At 28.6% G+C, this 20,245-nt stretch overlaps 1 protein-coding gene across 1 annotated transcript; it reads left to right on the forward strand.

Moving 5' to 3' along the window:
• Nucleotides 1-3,514: 3,514 nt before the first annotated feature.
• LOC112521999 lies at nucleotides 3,515-6,010 on the forward strand. The gene is made up of 2 exons (XM_025131044.1): nucleotides 3,515-3,981; nucleotides 5,561-6,010. The coding sequence occupies exons 1-2, from the start codon at nucleotides 3,515-3,517 to the stop codon at nucleotides 5,802-5,804; spliced, it is 711 nt and encodes a 236-aa protein (XP_024986812.1). The 3' UTR covers nucleotides 5,805-6,010.
• The last annotated feature ends 14,235 nt before the right edge of the window (nucleotides 6,011-20,245 follow it).

Genomic DNA, 20,245 nt, shown 5'->3' on the forward strand with positions numbered 1-20,245 from the left:
AAAAACATTATCGCTTTCTCAAAATCACATAAAGTCATACTATAACATCGACTGAGATAAAGAATAAAATGAAATATTAAAAACACGATGTATCTCACTGCATTGCGCGAGTACTCTTCTAGTATAACTAAATACCTGTAACATCAATCCAATAATAATATAATGTTGTCTCACTCTAATACAAACTCAACCGATGAGCCAACAGTGCGGCTGTTTGAGAAGGAGGTGAAGGGGCGGATTAAGGTGATTGTCGAGGCAAAAGAATCATTTGGGCAAAAAAAATTGGAGTTCAGTTTTGAGTTGTTTCATTTTTTATTAACCACAGGTGTCTGACCAATTTGTGTGCATCACAACTAATACCCAGAATCTGAAGAATAGCTAGAAAAATCACTATCTCTTGATATTGAAGAAGATGGTTGATATAAAAAATATATGAATTTATAAATGAATTAGATTATAAATTTTTTGATACAAATATATTTTAAAATTATTTTTAGGATATGTCATTTGCATGTCAGTAAATAATATTGAATTGTATAATACATCATTCGCCATGTTTATAGTAACTTGTTAAGGCCTAAACATGTTACTCACTTACTTAAATGTTTAAGATGTCGCATCTTAGACCATCTCCAATCCAACCATTACAGATAAAATACTAAAAACACCAAAAAATAGTGGGTCAACTTCGATCACACTAAAAAACAATACTGAAAAACATCTTTAATATTATTATAATAATAAAATAATATATATTCATAAAAACTTAATATTTGATTAATATTTGATTTATAGAGACCAATTTTATTGACCTCCAAATATAGATGTCATATTTGAAAAACTTCATCTTTTTAATATTTTAACGATAAACTGAAGACGAAAACACTTTGTTTTTTGTGTTTTTAGTATTCGGTTGAAAATGACCATAAATACCAAAATTAACCTTTTAAAAATACATTATTTAAAATAAAAAATTATATCAAATTATATTATATTCTAATGCAATTATTAATGATTTTCATGTAAAGGTAATCCAGAATTTAAGCATATGCATATTACCTGTTTGCATTATAATAATTTACTATTTCTTTTATTAAAGAAAATATATTTTAAACTATCGTATATTTTGGTACAATAATTCTTTTGAGAAAATGACTGCATTTTTTTTATCTGTTTGTTAATAATTAGAATAAACTATGATTTTCGTCCCTGTCTTTGTGAAAGATTGTGATTTTCGTCCATGTGGTTTTGAAATTTTAATTTCCATTCATATGGTTTGTAATATGTTGTTGATTTCGTTCCTATGGTTTATAATTTGTTGTTGTTTTCGTCCTCGAAACCAAATCTATTATAAATCGTCTATTTAACTTAGGGGTATTTTAGTTTTTTTTCTTTTCGGTTTATTAAATAATTTTTTTGTCTATGAACCTCTTTTATTAAAAGATATATAGTTTTTATCAAAACAAAAAGACAAAATTAGCAAAAAAGAAACCAAAAAATAAATTTAATAAACCAAGAAAGAATAAATAAATAAATAAAAGACTAAAATACCCCTAAGTTAATGAAAAAGTTTTAACATATTTAGTCTCAGGGAAGAAAACAGAATAAATTACAATCTTTCTCGAACCATAATGACAGAAATCATTGTTTACTCAAATAACTAATAAAAAGACAAAGTCTTTGACGTGTAGCTCCGTTAACAAATGAACGAGACAACCTTTTCAAATACAATACATATTCCATATTTGATCTCGTCTTTCACTAGCCTTAATTAGTAAACCCAAAAAATGTAAAAAATACAAGATCAAAAGTACCTGGAGGTCCCATGTTCAAATTCAAGGAGGAATAAAAATCCTCTTGTGACCACGAAGGTTCAAATACGGTGACTTCGGGCTATCTGTAAAGCAGGTGGTCGCCATGGAATTAGTCGATTCGCATAGCAGGTTGGATATCTAGGTTAATCAAAAAAGAAAACCCAAAAAATGTCTCTTTACAAAATTAAGTATGAGACTGATTGAATTTGTTGGTGACCAACATTTTACTCAAATTAAGTAACTTAATAAAACAAAATTAAAGGAGTAAATATGAGTGGTAAAGTGGTAGGTGCAATTTAAGTATCTTAAATGCGTCATAAGTGACACAAACCAAATAACATTTTAATGATTAAATAATTTAATTACATTATTCGTCGTAACAAATACTCCATTATTATTCATCCATTATTCAAACTTATAATAACGTTTTTTTCACATATTTATTTATTATTATTATTTTCATATATTATTAATCATTTCTCTTGTAAATCAGCAAAACTTCACTAACCATCGTCTCATGATTAGAAGTTGAAACCGTATGATTGAATGGAAGAAAACCAATAGTCATGTTTTAATGGAGGAAAACCGGTAGTCGTGAAAATCGCTACAACCCTGTAATAAGTAGCGTAAATGTTTTTATCTGTTATAAGATGAAGATGATCTACTCACCAACAGACCTATTTAATGCATCTTGGCAAACTTTAAAATCAAACTTCACATTAAGGATATGTCCGATTCAAAAGTACTATACTTTTTATAGTCTTTCTTTATGAATATTTTTATATCTATATAGAATTTTTTTTAATAATTAATTATTATTTTATTTTTATTTTGTTAATTGTTATTACCTTTTTCAATTATATATATATATATTAGTTATATATTTTTTATTATATTGATCAAACATTATATAAATGAATCGAAATTTGATGATCAAGTTCATGTGAGATAAAGTAGATGACATCTGTGACAAAATGCTATTAAAGTCGTGACAACTATTTTTCTAATATTTCATTGAAATTTTAATATATTTTGTAGAAACAATATATTAAACTAAAATATCTATTCGATTGATACCTACAATTGAGTTAAAAAATGGGATATGTTTGGTGTTATTTCCTATTTAATATTTATTGAAATGTTTTTAATATTTAATAGCTAATTAAAATTTTTGTTTAAATAGCATGTTATATTAAAAAGTCATGTGAGTCTAAAATTTTATATAATCATCATCTTCATCTACTTTTACATATCTTCAATCAATTTTATATGTATGAATTTGTTAAATAATTATCAAATAATTATATTTTATTTTGTATTATATTATAAAAGTCTTTTAATTATTTTATATTAAATCATTCAGCAACTGTAAAACAATTTTTAATTTAATAAATTAAGAAAAAGAAAAGAAAAAAACTGGGAGGAGGCAAAATCCAGACGTAATTAAAAATCTTTATTTTTTCTCCCCTCTCTCTGTTGCTGTGCTGTGTGGGCTACTATTTAATAATTTAGATAGATTCATCAGTTTTTTTTAAAGCTTTCTCTCTTCCCAACCATCACCATGGCTATCAAGTGATGTATTAAACAACACAAAGGGAAAACTGGGAACAGGATGAGAGAGATCAAGGGTGCTCCCAAGCATTCATGGTCTCACTTTCACTAACTTATTACATGAAAAAACAGCTTCTGAATCAACAACAATGGCAACTTTGCAAGAAACCCATCTAGATTTAGAGGCAGGTGGTGGTGGTGGTGGTGGTGGTGGTGGAGATGCTACCCATCGTCAATCAATCGCCAGCAGTGCCGGCGACGGCAGCTCACGGTCATCGGATGCTAGTGAAGAAAGTACTACAGCTACCACTGAGATTGTAGGGGTGGTGTCGGAGGAAGAAGAAGATAAAGGCAGGGAATCCTGTGTGTCAGAGTTCTCGGTGGTGGATCTGGAAAACGGTGGTGGTGGTGGTGGTGGGGTCCATTGTGATGAGGGCAGTAAGGTACATTTGTCAAAAATTGAAAGGGATTGTAGAATTTGTCATCTGAGTCTGGATTTAACCAATCAAGAGTCTGAGAATGGGATTCCCATTGAGTTAGGTTGTTCTTGTAAAGATGATTTAGCTGCTGCTCATAAGCATTGTGCTGAAGCTTGGTTCAAGATTAAGGGAAACAAGTAAGTACCCACCAAGATTCCATTTTTATCAATTTTTTCAGATACCCATCGCCATTTTTCCATCTTTCATGCTCAAACTTCTGTTTTCATCGACAAAAAAAGAACCAAATCCTCCCTAGATTCAGTTTCTGTATGCTTCTCATTTGTTGCTTAGAATGTCAGGTGCTCAAATTCCATGTAGGGTTGATTTGGGTTTTTGTTCTATATTAGAAATGGTGTCATCTTTGTGTGTGCTTGCCATTTTGAGTCCCTTGATTTCTGGTTTTGGTCCACCTTCCGTACCAAAAACTTACCTTGTTTTCTACAGTTTCTGGGTAAATTAAGAGCTAAATGTTGGTAATTATACAGCCAAAAAGAGCTGTCCAGGTGCAATGTAGACAACAAACAGGAGTCAAAAATGAGGACTGAATACTTCATATGTGGAGTCAACACTTTATTGAGGGAAAAGAAGGAATAATTCAGGGAAATTAAGTCCAAAAAAGCAGGTTATATAAATGAGAAGAATCTAACAGCTGAAAAAGAAGTCGGCAACCTGTAATCCTGTGTTTGTTTTATGTTTGAAAAACTTCGAATTGGTTTGTTCGCCTTTTAGTCGTGCTGGAATTTGCTTTCTTCATATCCTTTTCGCTTTCCTTTCGTTATCTACAAGTGGCCTTTTGACTCAAATCAACATGAGCACTTTTAAAAGCTTCAAAGACTCTTTCATATCGCACTTGTTCATATGATACGACGTATGATTCTTGTATTTATCCTTAAAGACGGGCATCTTTCCTAGTGTTGGGGTCCTGGTTTCATGGACAAGATCACCTCCAACGATCTTTTTGATAGTTGGATTCATTTGTTTGCCAAATTCGAACGTCATTATATTATAATCGATCACATTTCCCATTGGCGAATGGTACACGATTTCTTTTAGTTTCTAAAAACACAAGTGGTTCAAGCTTTGAACCTGTCCTTTCTTTGCTTTTTATTGTTTAATCTGAGAAAGTTGACACTTCTTATTCCTTTTTTTGCTTTACTTTCTCGTCGCTGCTTTCTTGTTGGACTAAAGTAGATTGATTCAAAGTGCACAACGAGTTAAAAACAAGCAGGCGAATTTGTTATATGTGGTTGTGTACATGTTTGGAGCTCACAATGCTTTGTTCTCCTGTTGGTTCCTACAAAGTTTGTCAAAATCTTGGATAATTTCTATGTTTGTCGTATGAACATTTTCGTAACAAGAAAATTGACTGTCATCCTGATACAGATGGAGTGTAGACTCCAAGGGTCGGGTTCATTTGAGAAACAACTATTCATAAAGTAATTATGATGAATATCATGATAGATATTCATCATGAATATCATGAATAATGAATAATATTCATTGTGAATAATTGGTTTTCATGATCCTTATGGTTCTTAAATGTATTTTCCCCTAGATCCAATATACATATATAATCATTCAGATTCATATAGATGATCCATTTTTTGTATGGTAAGCCCATGAATATAACTTGCATACGATCTTTCTTGCACGCTTGGTGTTTATATTCGAGTCAAATGGTATACTAACTTGAGTTGGTTCAACCTAAACCCTTAGAACATGTGAGATATGTGGATCAATTGCGCATAATGTTGCTGGTGTGAACGAGGCTGAACTAATGGAACAGTGGAACGAAGCTAATGATGGCATATCATCAACGGCTACTGCACCTGGTGGGAACACCGCCTCATCGGACACTCGAAACTTCTGGCAAGGCCATCGGTTTCTCAACTTCCTGCTAGCGTGCATGGTTTTTGCCTTTGTCATCTCTTGGCTCTTTCATTTCAACGTTCCTTCGTGAAAACAGTCGTGTAAAGTGGGTGATATCCAAGGAAGAAATTCATTGAGGTACTTCTTTGCTAGCTACTACTGCATCTTTTTTTTTATTGTATCGAAGAAATTAAATGGATCTTTCGTGTTGTTGTCGTCGATAGTGTAGCATTCATGTGTTTCATTAGAGCTTGTATCGGTTATTACTTTAAGATGTGTATGAAATGTTCGTTCTTATATTGGTTCCGAGGTGGGGAGGAACGATTCCTTTGGGGATTGGACTTTTATGGACCGTAGGCTCTTAAGCCACCCAACAACGTAGCAAACCGTTGTATATCTGATTTGCCTTTCACATGATGTTCTTGGAGCAGAATGACGTGAGTCGACTCGAGGGTTGTCGGTTATAAACCCTTTTGATGGGTTGAATTGATGTTATGGTTTTCTTGTTCCTTTCAAACCCATTTAGATTGGAATGGATGAACACTGTTTGGGCATGGGCATTGTATGAGTGGTTTCTTGGGCCTTCTTTCATTGGGCTTATAAGCCTTCTTCTTTTGGGCTTAAGGTGTTGAATTTTTTTATTGATAAATATAATTATTTTACACCAACCGGTTGGAAATGAGGAAGATTGTTACAGTTAGATCGAAATATTATTATACATAATACGGATTTAAAATAAAAATAATGTTAAAGTTGTTACCAATCATATGATTGATTTGTATTAAAGATTTGGAGATTTTTCTGATTGTTATAACCAGGACTTCATAGGATTAGTCGAGGTACGTACAAGCTGTTCCATATACCTTCGGTTACAAAGGTATCATTTTGATACTTCGACAGTAATATGAAGGCGTTTTGTTTAACTATATCAAAGCAAATGTTATATTTATTTTGTATGAAGGAAGAACAGTGAATAAAAAACTCAAAATAAAAGCAATTATCGTTGGTTTAAAAAAAAAACAAAGTCAATTGCATATTCAAATAAAAGTATATATCACTCTTACAGTTTATTTTTTGTTTGAATTACAAGGATGCATTTGACATGTTGGTAAGATTGGACATAAGTGGACGAGACTAGATTAGACAGATAGGAATGACAACGGGTCAGATTCGGGCCGGGTATTGGTATCCCCGTCCTTGAAACCGATAGCTAAAACCGTTCCGATCCCCGTCTTGGATCTTATCGGGGAACATCATCGGGTCTTTGCAGTTTCCCGATCCCCGTTGGGGAACCCGTTAAGGGTAAAAATCATTTTTTTCACCGTTAGTTACAACCGAACCCGAACCCGGAACAGATCTGCAAAAAAATTACAATATGCTAATTTTCACAATTAAAAGTAAATTACAATTTTTTAAAGATGTAAGTTTAAATGTCTCAAACATAATCGAACCAATTACAAACAATATATTAGAATACAACATAGAACTAAACAGAAATTCAAATATCATACAACTAAAATCACGATTTTAGACAAATAAACTAGACTTTTTTGTTAGCTTTATTTGAGTTGTTTAAGTAAAGTGGATAAAAGTTTTTTAAATTATAATGTTACTATTTTCTTTTAATGATATTATATATATATATATATATATATATACACACACACACACACATATCGGGCCGGGCCGGTGATCACCGTCCCCGCCCCCGTTAAAATCCCCGAATTTAACCCCGATCCCCGCCCCGTCCCGTCCCCAAACCCGATCTGAAAGTTTCGGTTTTCGGTTTTCACCATCGGTTTCGGGTTTTTTTTTTGCCATCCCTATAGACAGACAAGAGTGATGTAGGCGGTTACAAATGTATCATTTTGGTAAGAGCAGTTTGATAATTTATTTATCTTGTCTCGTCTTTGCTATTTTTGTACCATTACACCTTTTCTGTAGGACACTAAAAAATGGGTTCTTTTGTCCCACCCAGTCTTTTAATGTCATATCAAACATGAGACAACAAGTTTTTATTCTGTCATGTCTCGTTCAACATATCATACCAGATGCACCCTAATATAACTGGTGATGATTCGTATAATGTAGTTCCAATTATTTACATATATAGTTCATATTTCTTTTATTTAAATATATAAAAATAATTTCACATTTTTTATTTAATTTTTCTATGAAAGATGCAGCAATGAATTAAAGTTGAGGTAAAATTATTAAATGCGCCGAACAAATCTATGATTGTGCGACATTAATTATAATAAGCCGGATGATGTCTTTTAACATGCAAATCATTAATCATGCTCATGTCTCTCACCCTTTTTTATACCTTAGATTTTTTTTCCCCTTTTCGTAAATCATTTTTATATAATTATTTTAAATATTTTTTTTATTAACCTGAATATCCAACCTGTTATGTTATTTTAAATATTTTTATGGCTTGAAAATAATATATTCAGTTGTAAATTATTTTTTAAAGTACTGTGTCAATCTCTTGAGATGTCTGACACGATTTTTTGTTTAAAGTTGCATCTTATTTACAAGTCTATCTTGTCATCTGATATGGACACGAAATGCCACTGAGTATTAGACTTTAAATATCGTTGATTAATTATATAATTTTTAAAACCGTTACAAAAATTATTCAACTCCAAAGACATGTTATGAATTTCTTATAAAAAATAATCAAATTTGGAATTATGATATTGATAAAAAATAAGTCGTCTAAAAAGTAATTTGCCATAATAGATATGTACATCTTATCTAATACAATGAGATGGGTGTTTTTAGGTCGAAGTTTAGATGTATGGATTGGTTTCTACTCTAAGAATAGTTTTGCTGGTAAAATAGGTTCAAGGCCAACATCCATCAAACCACACTCAACTTTTTGAAAGATCGTGTTATAACTACCATATGTGTTTATTCTATACTAGAAGGGTGTTTGTATAATATAGCAAAATATATTTTTATTTATTAATGTCGATATAATAGGGTTTTTAGTGGTTTTGAGAAGACGATGATGTTTTTATTTTTGAATAAAATATAAATTTAAATATATGATGAAAATTTGGAAAAAAAAAATATCGATGTTAGTATTAAATTTACTATTTAAAGTTATGGTTTTTTGTGTAATTTCTTTAATTCAATATTTTATTTATAGTTTAATTTAGATTTAATAACGTAGTAATTTATTTATCGTTTAATAATATAATTTTTATAAAAATAATAATTAAGTACTTTGTTATAACTAATGATTTTTCTAATTATATTTTAGATTTTTTATATTCAAAATGAGATGTATATCTCGTATTTAATTATATTTATCTATAGTTAGTTACACAAATTCAAAAATAAAACTTTAATAAGTTGTACTTACGCACAATGTGATCTTGAATTTCAAGTAATATGCTTCAATAAATAATACTCTATGCATAAAAAAATGATTTTTAAGAATTTTTGTTAAATGATTTATAATATAATATAGATAATAAAAGTGTTGTATATGATTATTCAAAATTGTGTAGCTGGAAACACATACATTTGTACCAATAAACAACTACAATGACAAATTATGAGTTGAAAACTCGAACTCAACTCAGTGTAAAAGGTGATAGATTACATGTTTGGATTTTATGTTGAATGACTTTCAATCATGTTTTAGAAGAATCTTTGTGTTGATTTAATGCTTTTATATCTCTTTTATTATTATCTCAACATATACTCTAAAATTTATAAGCAGCCCACATATATAACTGATACATTCATAATCACATTCGTATACAGGTTTTATTTTTTCCCTGTATACGTATAGACACGAAACACATGTTTGTTAATTTATAAGGTCGTCTTTGGATTATTCGTATGATAATAATAATCATTTGAATAAAATCGATAATACGTATTTACATGAATATTTCTGAATCCTATAAATATAAAAAACTATATTTGTATTTTGGTATGAGGAATAAAAACAAATATTAGTAAGAGGATTCGTGGTTCGTGCAATCATGAATTTTGGAGGGAATGCTTAAATCCTAAACATGATGAGAACGTGAATAATATAATCATTATTATTAACATTCCTATTGAAAATTTATGGTTTATATATTGTTGGATTAAACTTCAATTAATTATCTTGGATATATGTTGGAACCTTCCTTATTTTCTTAAGGGATCTTTTTGTGTAAGTAATTTAATGGAGTTCTATATTTTTTTTACATGAATTAGAGTCAAGGTCTACCATCCTATGTAAGGGTGTTCATAGGTTGAGTTGATCGGGTTGAAGACATTTGAACAACTCAACCTAATGCTTGCGGTTTTAGAAAAATCTTAACCAAAGTGCAACCCAACCCAACTCGTACGGGTTGGTCGGGTTGATATTTTGGTATATTAAAATATTATTCTAACCTTGAATATGTTATTTCTCTACTTATAAATTCTTTTTCACCATCAACTATTTGATACAACTTATTCATATTCCTTATGTATATCACATTCAGTTATTTTTCTCAATTTACATATATATGTTTACAGTTACTGAACATATATAAGAATGAATTATATAAAGATATGAATAGATTGAAAATATGTTTATATGAAAAGCATACATGATAGTGTAATTGTCTAATTTATATATTAATAGAAATTTAACAATCATATTAAATCCAAGAAATAAAATGATATCGGGTTCATCGGGTTCAAATAATAGTAACCCAATATCTACGGTTTGACAATTTTACAACTCGATTAAACATCGGGTTGTTTCGGGTTGGGTTATTCCGTGTTGGGTTGGGTTGATCGGGTTTTTGAGCACTCCTAACCCTATGGACTTGAGGCTCTGAGATAGCCTATCTAGTCTCATTAGACACCTTGGGACAATTTGTATGCGTTTAACCTTTGTTGAAGGAGACGTTTTAGAGTTCTACATAAGCTAAACTTGGACTATTTCACATGCACACACATGACACATGTGTGTGTATATATATACAGGAAATGGTTCAATTGAGAAAACATATGTTTTACGAAAATGCGAGAACATTTCTGAGCCTCTAAATTAATTAACAGATAATAAAATTTAGAATAAATGAAAATTAATTAGTATTTATCCATAATTTCTTGTTATTCTATATTTATCCTTATCTTTTAAATTTTGTTATTATCATCAGAGATTTTTTATGTCGATGCGTCCGTTGTCGATAATGATGTGATAATTATCTGATTTTACCGTGATAATAATGTGATAATGATATGATAAGTTGAAGACTTCTTATGATGTGATAAGCATCTAGTAATTATGACATTTTTGTTGTGATAGGGATGTGATAATCGAAAACCAGCGGCGATCACGTCTGCATTATCATTATGTCTGTTTATTATGTCATTTTGTTGTGATCATAATGTGATAATTATTTGATACATGTTAACATATTATTCGTATATGATTTTAGAGATAAGGATTTCACCAAATTTACAGATAAATACGAAATCACATGATTATCCTTAAATATTTAGTTTATTTTCTTTTAATTATGGGTTAAATATTTTGAAGACCCATAAATGTTCTCGCATTTTTCGTAAAACATAAATGTTCTCGTTTGAACCTCCACCTATGCATATATATATATGTGTGTGTGTGTGTGTGTGTGTGTGTGTGTGATACCCTTTCTTTTTCTTCAAGTGCTCTTTTAAAGAGTAAATTTGCAGTTCCACATATACTTGGGATTGTAAAAGAATAAGAGAGGTGTTATGTCGTCTTCATAAACTATTTGTGATAGGGGTGAGCAGCGGAATCGGGTACCCGTTTGCGAAACCGGAACCGATATGAGTGGTTCCGGTTCCTAAAATACGGAATCGATTGAGAACGGTTCCGGTTCTCAGTTTTTCGGAACCGTTACCCGCCGGGTATCCGGAACCTGCGGTTGTTTTTCAATAAAAAAATAATTGATTTTTTTAAATACCAAATTTATATTAAGTCACATCTTCAAATGACGCGGTCGTCTTCATTCTTCATTTACTTTCTAGTTCTACTAAACTACAGTTCGTAGTATGTAATCGTTAAGTTTTAAACATTTACAATTATAGTATATAATCGTTAAACTTTGAACATTTTCTATTAGTCTATTATATGGTTTGTAATCGTTAAAACAATATTTGTAACCATTATTCCGTATAATTTGTATTCTTGTTTATTTAATTTAGTGTTTTGGCAATATTTTATTTTTATTTCTAAGTAACAAAATTTTAATATTTTAGGAAGCGGGTACCCGGAACCGGAACCGGTTCCCGGCGGTTCCGGTTCCGGTTCCAAAAATTCAAGAACCGCTCTAACTGGTTCCGGTTCCAATATCTCAAGAACCGCCAGTTCCGGTTCCGGTTCCTATCAAAAAGGACGGGTACCCGCCTATGCTCACCCCTAATTTGTGATGATAAATTGACTTTTAGAGACAACAAAGTCGTTGCTAAAACCGTTGTTTCTTGTGGTGACATTCAACCACCCTTATTAACGTATTTTTATAACTATAACTTTAAGTTTAACAACTTCATTTATTTGAAAGTATGTATATTTATACTATATTATAAATCATTTGACAAAAACTCTTAAAAACTACTTTTTATGCATAACGTACTTAAAACTGAAGATTACAAGTAGATTGTGCGTAAGTACAATTTATTAAAGCTCCATATCTAAATTCGTGTAACTAACTGCAGATAAACATAATCAAAAACAAGATAAACATCTCATTTTAAATAATAAAATTCTAAAATATAATTAGGATAATCACTAAGTTCTAACAGAATACTTAATTATTATATTTATAAAATGTTATATTATTAAACAAAAAATAAACTATTTCATTATTAAACTTAAATTAAATTATAATAAAATTTTTTAATAAAAATTACATAAAAAATGAGAACTTTTAAATAGTTGATTTGATATTAACATTCATATTTTCTTTTCTTCAAATTTTTATGATATCTTCAAATTTATATTTTATTCAAAAAATAAAATCATTAATGTTTTCTTAAAAACACATAAAATTGTATTACAATATCGACAGAGACAAATAATAAAATAGATACTAAAATCGAGATGGATCTTGCTGCATTGCGGGAGAACACTTCTAATACACATATAATACAATTTTAATCCCTTTGTATACGACCAAATAACCGTATTTGACACGCTCTAACCAATCCCAGTCAACCTTGATGTCTCCAATGCCAAACTTTGGTCTTGATTGAATATCCCAAAAGTAATTTTAAATTCTTTTAACTACAAGGGTGATGTTTGATTGGTTTGAACTTGGCTCTAAAGGTCAAAAGTACCTGGAGGTCCTAGATTCATATCTAAGGGGGAATAAAAAAATCTCCTTGTGACTACAGAGGTTCAAATGCGATGACTCCAAGCTATCTGCAAAATATATGATCGTTCTGAGATTAATGCATAGCGAGTTAGATATCCAGATTAATAAAAAAATTTATGATAATAAAAACACAAAATCATTTTGTTATTAATTAATGCATGGGACCCTTTGGTTTATGTTTATTTTCGCCATTCACGCCGTTGCAAACGAAAATACATTAATTACGATGATCCCAACGTTCGGATTGCAACTGTATCACACCTTCCTTTCTCTTTATAATGCTTTTCATATTTTACTCCATGAAAATACTGATAATCAAATAAATAATTTTATATTTATATTTATTAAAAAAAACATTAATCTGTACAACTAGATGTAATTTTTGTGTCATAAATTAAGAACAAAAGATTAACAGATTTTTTTTATTATAAAAAAAGCTATTTATATTTATACATATGCATACATATATATAGAGAGAGAGGAGAATGAAACGATCAAATACAAACCATTCCTTTTTGTACAAACTAGCATCAACTAATATTATAATTCCATTTAATTTTCTTTATTTCTAATTCATAAAAGTATTATTATCCTTTGGCTTTATAATAAATAATTTTAGTAATATTTTAATTGTATGTAAATTGGGAAGATTATCTAGAGTAGATGCTTTTTAAGAAATGGTCAAAGTTTTATTTTTATAATAATCTTGAAATTGGATAATTTTTAATAGATATTTACCAATATTAATATTTTGTATTCTTTTATTAAATAAAAATAATCCATCAATTTCAAAGTTTATTTATAATCATCTTTTTCTTAGGAATTTATTTATTTCATTTTCATAATAACAAAAGAAATCGGTATTTTTTTCAATTTATAAATATTTTCAGAATTATTAATATTATAATTGTGATATTTTTCATATTTTGAGTATATTGTTTTGTTTCATTTGTAAAATTCATGAATAAATTCATTTCCTTACATATTTCATGAATGAAATTATGTTATCTAGTTTTGAAAAATGTTTCATTCATGAAACTAATTTTATTTTGGTTAGGAATCATGAAACTAATTTTATTTTGGTTAGGAACCATGAAACTAATTTCACTAATGAAATCATATTATTCAGTTTTCAAAATGTTCAATTGACTGAACCATATTTAGTTTCATTAATAAAACCAATTTCATTTTGGTTAGGAACAACAAAACCAATTTCACTAATGAAATCATGTTATTTCGTTTTCAAAATGTTTCATTCGTGAAACCAGTTTTATTTTGGTTAGAAACCATGGAACCAATTTCACTAATAAAATCATGTTACTCAGTTTTCAAAATGTTGCATTTACTGAACCATATTTAGTTTCATTAAGAAAACCAGTTTCAGTTCGATTAGGAACCATGAAACTCATTTCACTAATGAAATCGTGTTATCCAATTTTTAAAATGTTTCATTAACTGAACCATCTTAAGTTTTATTCATGAAACCAATTTCACTACTGAATCCATTTTATTAATACAACAAGATTGTTCAGGAACTATCACGAAATCATAATACATAATACTGATGAAACCAAAAACATAAAATACAAAAATCTAAATTTCCATACAATCTTGTTTAACTTACAGAACACCCAATTCACTCATGAATTAAAAGTCAAAAAATTTATACATGAATATTTGTATTTATGGTAATAGTGGAATTGATGAGTGAAAGATATTTGCAAAAGATTCTCTTCTTCATATTCATGTAGGTTAAATTGACTATTATAACCTTAAGAGAACAAATTTTGGATGATCCATGTAAATTAATTAAAACCTTACCAAAACTATATCTCGCTCAATATTAGTCGTAGATCAAATAAATGGATGTACATGATTAGTTTGTATAAATTATGTGGCTTGTAAAATGAACCTCCTCTCTCTCTCTCTCTCTCTCTCTCTCTCTCTATATATATATATATATAGTTGGGACGAAAAAAATAACTAAATAAAAAAATACGAAAACGCCTAAATAATCTACAAAATCACATATGATGTCAAAAGAGGGGTGACATGGTTGCTAATTCATATGAATCAGATGTAATTTTACACGTGATTTTAATATAAAGTAACATATGATTTATCTGTTTTTTATTATTATTTTATTTAATTACTATTCTCGTAAATATAACTCTATATTAAATAACAAATTATTTTAGTTTTTCTAGAAAAATGATGAAATGTGGTGTCCAAAGTCCATTGGCCTTAGCACATATTATACTTTTAGAATTTATGGTTTTTATTAAAATATGTATAAAATAATAAAAATTGTTATCCAATCAACGCATAATATTTGCGATAAGGATTTTATAAAGATGATAAACATAAGTTGAAACAGCTATTAATATTATCTGTCACTTAATTTAATTGCCTGAAATTCAATGGAGTTGAAATTTGGGACATAATTTGTCGGTTTGCTTTTCGTGGGTTGGCTTCTGTTTACTGCCAGATATCTATTTGATAATTACTTAATAATATAGAAAGTGACTTATTCAGTAAACTTTAAAGGGTGATCTTTATACATAAAGACAATTTTTTTTTCCAAACATGTTTTTTCAAATAAAAAAACACTCTTATTCCATTAATTTAAAAAAAAAACCCATACCAAACAGAACATTCTCAATCTATATAAACAAAATAATTCATACAAACAATTTATTTCATACATAATTTAATGAAAAACCAATCAAACAACTTCTAAAAGTCTTTACATTGAAATGTTATAGATCATGTAATGATTTGACTTCACCTTTAATGTATAAGTTTCATTTTATGGTCAAAAATTCATAAAACGAAAGAGACTTCCAAACCGTTATCTTTTTAAGGTGTATTATTGGATCCATAAATTTTATCGATGCATCCCCATCATTGTAGATCTTATAATTTGAAACATTTGTTAGCAACCAGCAAGATTCACATATCTGATGCCATGCCAGTATGTTGCGAGGGACACCCATACGTGCCATTTTTATCTTTTCCTCTCGTCGTTTTTATTGTTTAAAAAAAACTTTACATAAAGTGTTATATATCCGTTGAATCCTATTCCAGAATTTTCGAAAAATACTTGAATTCATGAATGGCAAAATTATGACATTTTTGGCTCTAAGTCACATGCACGTGAATCTATTGTATCTGTTTGTTAAACAATTATTCAAGCTTGATATCAATTATAAGAGCATTTATCTATAATTGTTTTTTTTATTTAAATCATATTGTTCCATGATTAATCTTAAAACTGTAAATAAATCGAACGTTCAGCAAACTGTTCGTAAACCGTTTGACGAGAAGTTCGTTTATGTTCGTTTATTTGATAAATGAATGAACATGAACAAACTTTTTTGTTCGTTTAGTTAAACGAACGAACATAAACAAGAGTCTTATTTGTTCATTTATGTTCGTTTATATATTAAATTTAATATATAATCTTTTATTTATTTAGTTTGAATTCAAATAATATTTATTTAAGTTTTAACTTTTTAGAATTTATTTAGATTTAAATTTTATCATGATTTTGTCTTATTTGAAATTTTTACCTTTTCACTTTCCCCCTAAACTCCAGACTCCAGATAATTGGTGCGTAATAGTTAATTGAATGACAAGTAACGGTGTTCTGTGTTCGTTTGTTTATGTTCGTTTAGGCTTGTTCGTTTATGTTCATTTAGACATGTTCGTTTACATTCGTTTAGCCCGTTCGTTTACGTTCGTCTAGCATGTTAACGAACGAACATAAACGAACACAAACACACCTTATTTCTAAACGAACGAACATGAACACAAAGATTTTCGTTCGTTTACTGTTCATGTTCATTCGGTTAAGTTAAACGAACGAACATGAACAAGCCTCTGTTTGTGTTCGTTCGGTTCGTTTACAACCCTAATTAATCCCTTATCTTGGTTGTAATACAACGTCGTTGATATTTTACGCTCCTGTAACTAATGGGTTAACTTTTCGATTACTGATCTTAATCAGTTGCTTATTCGCTTGACTGTTAATCTGTGTTTTTTTTCTGCTACTGAAAAAAATGATTGAACTAAATAAATCAGTTTATATTTAGTGATCTTATTGTGAGATTTTTTATAGGAAAGAATTAGTTCATAAGATTTTTTGGATTATATTAAATTAGGAATGGAATTATTTTATAAGGTTTGAGTTCCAAAAAGGTATATGAAAGTGAGAGTGTGTATTAATTAAACTTATTAATTCCAAGCTGTGATTAATCGTGAAATGAGATGAGGCCAATTAACAAATCTCAAACATTATTAGATTCACACAATCAACATGAATATTTGACAACATCATCTCTCATTTTATATATCAAGTTTCTTTCTCTTTAATAGCAAAAAGATGCTAATTAAACTACAAAGAGTGGTGTTTGATTGGTTTGAGTTTGGCTCCAATGGTCAAAAGTACCGAGATGTTACAGATTCAAATCTAAGGAGAAATAAAAATCCCCTTTGTGGCCACGGAGGTTCAGATGCGGTGACTCTGGACTATCTGCAAAGCATGTGGTCGCTCTGGGATTAGTCGGCTCGCATAGTGGGCTAGATATCCAGGTTAATAAAAAAAAATGCTAATTAAGTGACTGAAAATTTACAAAATTTTAATAAATATTAAGAGATGAATAAAGGCTTGACGTTTTAGATCACGACTTTGTAATCTCGGAGCCTTTCTCTCTTATCTGAACTAAAAACCGAGGAAGAGTAAAAACTTGGTGAAAATGGCAAAAAATTTACTGTTAATTCAGGTTTGATGTTGATAGTGACGGAAAATTGTCTCAGTTAAGATTGTGAACTTAGTTTTTTTAAAATATATATGGTTATCGATGTAACTTGTTATTCATGTTATCGATTATGTTTTGTTCAATGCCTTATGACCAACGCATGTTTGATTTATGTTATTTCTCAAAATTGATGACAATTGATTTTGACAATTTCGCTTTAAAATCATGTTGTATACAAAGGCTTTAAAACTTAACTTCCTTTTTATAAGCTTTCTAATCATATGAAGAAAAAAGAGACTGTTGATTGTGTAAGAGCATCTTCAATAGCCATGTTATTTTAGAAATATTAGAGATTTGAAAAAGTTTGTTCCAACTATCTATACTATATTATAAAACATTTGACAATAACTCTTAAAAACCATTTTTTATGCGTAAAGTACTGTTTATTAATGCATATTACTTAAAACTCAAGATTACAAGTAGTTTGTGCGTAAGTACAACTTATTAAAGCTCCATATCTGAATTCGTGTAACTAACTGCAGATCAACATAATCAAATACAGGATAAACATTTCATTTTAAATATAAAAAATTTAAAATATAATTAGGATAATTATTAAGTTATAACAGAAAACTTAATTATTATCTTTATAAAATGTTATATTATTAAACCAAAAATAAATTATTTCGTTATTAAACTTAAATTAAATTATAATAAAAATAATAAATTAAAGAAAATTACATAAAATTTGAGAACTTTTAAATATTTGATTTGATATTAACATTGATATATTTTTTTCAAAAATAAAACCATTATTACTTTCTTAAAAACACATAAAATCGTATTATAACATCGATAGAGACAAATAATAAAATAGAATATTAAAATCGAGATATTTCTCATTGTCTTACGCGAGTACTATTCTAGTTATATTAAACTAGAAAGGTACTTGCACACATTGCGCGAGATAAATCTCAATTTTAATATTTAGTTTTTATTCTTTGTCTCTCTCGATATAATACGATTTTGTGTGGTTTTGAGAAAACGATAATCTTTTTATTTTTGAATGAAATATAAATTTGAAAAAAAAAAATCGATATTAGTATCAAATTAACTATTTAATAGTTTTTTTTTGTGTAACTTCTTTAATTCAATTTTTTTATTATAATTAAGTTTAGATTTAATAACAAACTAATTTATTTTTGATTTAATAATATAATTTTTTACAAAAATAATAATTAAACATTCTGTTAGAACTCAATGATTACCTTAATCATATTTTAGATTTTCTATATTTAAAATGAATGTTTATCTTGTATTTGATTATGTTTATTTGCAGTTAGTTACACAGATTTAAAAATATAGTTTTAATAAGTTGTACTTATGCAAAATTACTTGTAATCTTGAATTTTAAGTAATATACATCAATAAAAAGTACTTAATATATAAAAAATTATTTTTAATAATTTTTGTCAAATATTTTATAACATAATATAGATATTCATGTAAAATAAAGAAAATTAAGAGAGAGAACGAAGGAATATTTAAATTTAAAAAAAAAGAAAAAAATATAGCATAGATGTTGAAAATGGTTTAAATAGTTAAAATTTAAAAATAATTAAATGTGAATTTATATTTACATAAATTTTATATAACATTTTGATAATCGTGAATCCATTAAAGATCTCGAATGTGGAGCATATTTTGGGTCGAGATTCATCCAATTCCATGACATGCCATGCCATGCTGCAGGAGACATAATAATTTTAGTTTCTGAATTGTTTATTTAAATAGTAATTATTTTAATTTAATTTATTCCAAGATCAAATTTCATTTTTTGGTGGTATTAAACAACGCAAGAGAGTCAAAATTTTATGGCTGATTAGTTGTAATATTCGATCCTTTTCAAGATTTTCCAAACCTATTTATTAATATTCATAAATCATACACATTCTTTTTGCTTTTTTTAAAAACATCATACGTAATTCAAGCGTTTATAATTTGTTTTATTCATAATATTTTATAAATTCAATTATTAATCAAATATTTGCTTTCTAAAATTACATTTTCATAACATTTTAGGACGTTTTTAAAATAAATTATCGTATTAAGTATTTTATATGACAATTTTGAGAAGTCTAATACAAACCCATATTTTTATAGGACGTTTGTGTTTTTATGGTATAATTTTTTCAAATAATGTCGTATAAAATAACAAATACAATGTTTTATTAAAAAAAGGTTGAAAAAACTTGTTAGAACATTTTATAAACCTGTTATAACAACTTAAGGGTTGTTTACTAAACGCTTACCTGGTAGGTGCTTACCAAACAATTTTCCTCACCGGACGAACATGACAAGGCCTAAGAATCTTACCTGATAAGAGTGACGATAAGGATATAGCGTCT

This window comes from Cynara cardunculus (assembly GCF_001531365.2).
Source record: "Cynara cardunculus var. scolymus isolate 2C chromosome LG 1, CcrdV1, whole genome shotgun sequence".
In the NCBI taxonomy this organism is placed as follows: domain Eukaryota; kingdom Viridiplantae; phylum Streptophyta; class Magnoliopsida; order Asterales; family Asteraceae; genus Cynara; species Cynara cardunculus.

What these genes read in the sequence shown, in the direction of transcription:
- LOC112521999 (XM_025131044.1), top strand. Translation starts at nt 3,515, where the DNA reads ATGGCAACTTTGCAAGAAACCCATCTAGATTTAGAGGCAGGTGGTGGT. An exon ending in TTCAAGATTAAGGGAAACAA is followed by an intron (nt 3,982 to 5,560) that starts GTAAGTACCCAC and finishes CTAAACCCTTAG; the next exon opens with AACATGTGAGATATGTGGAT.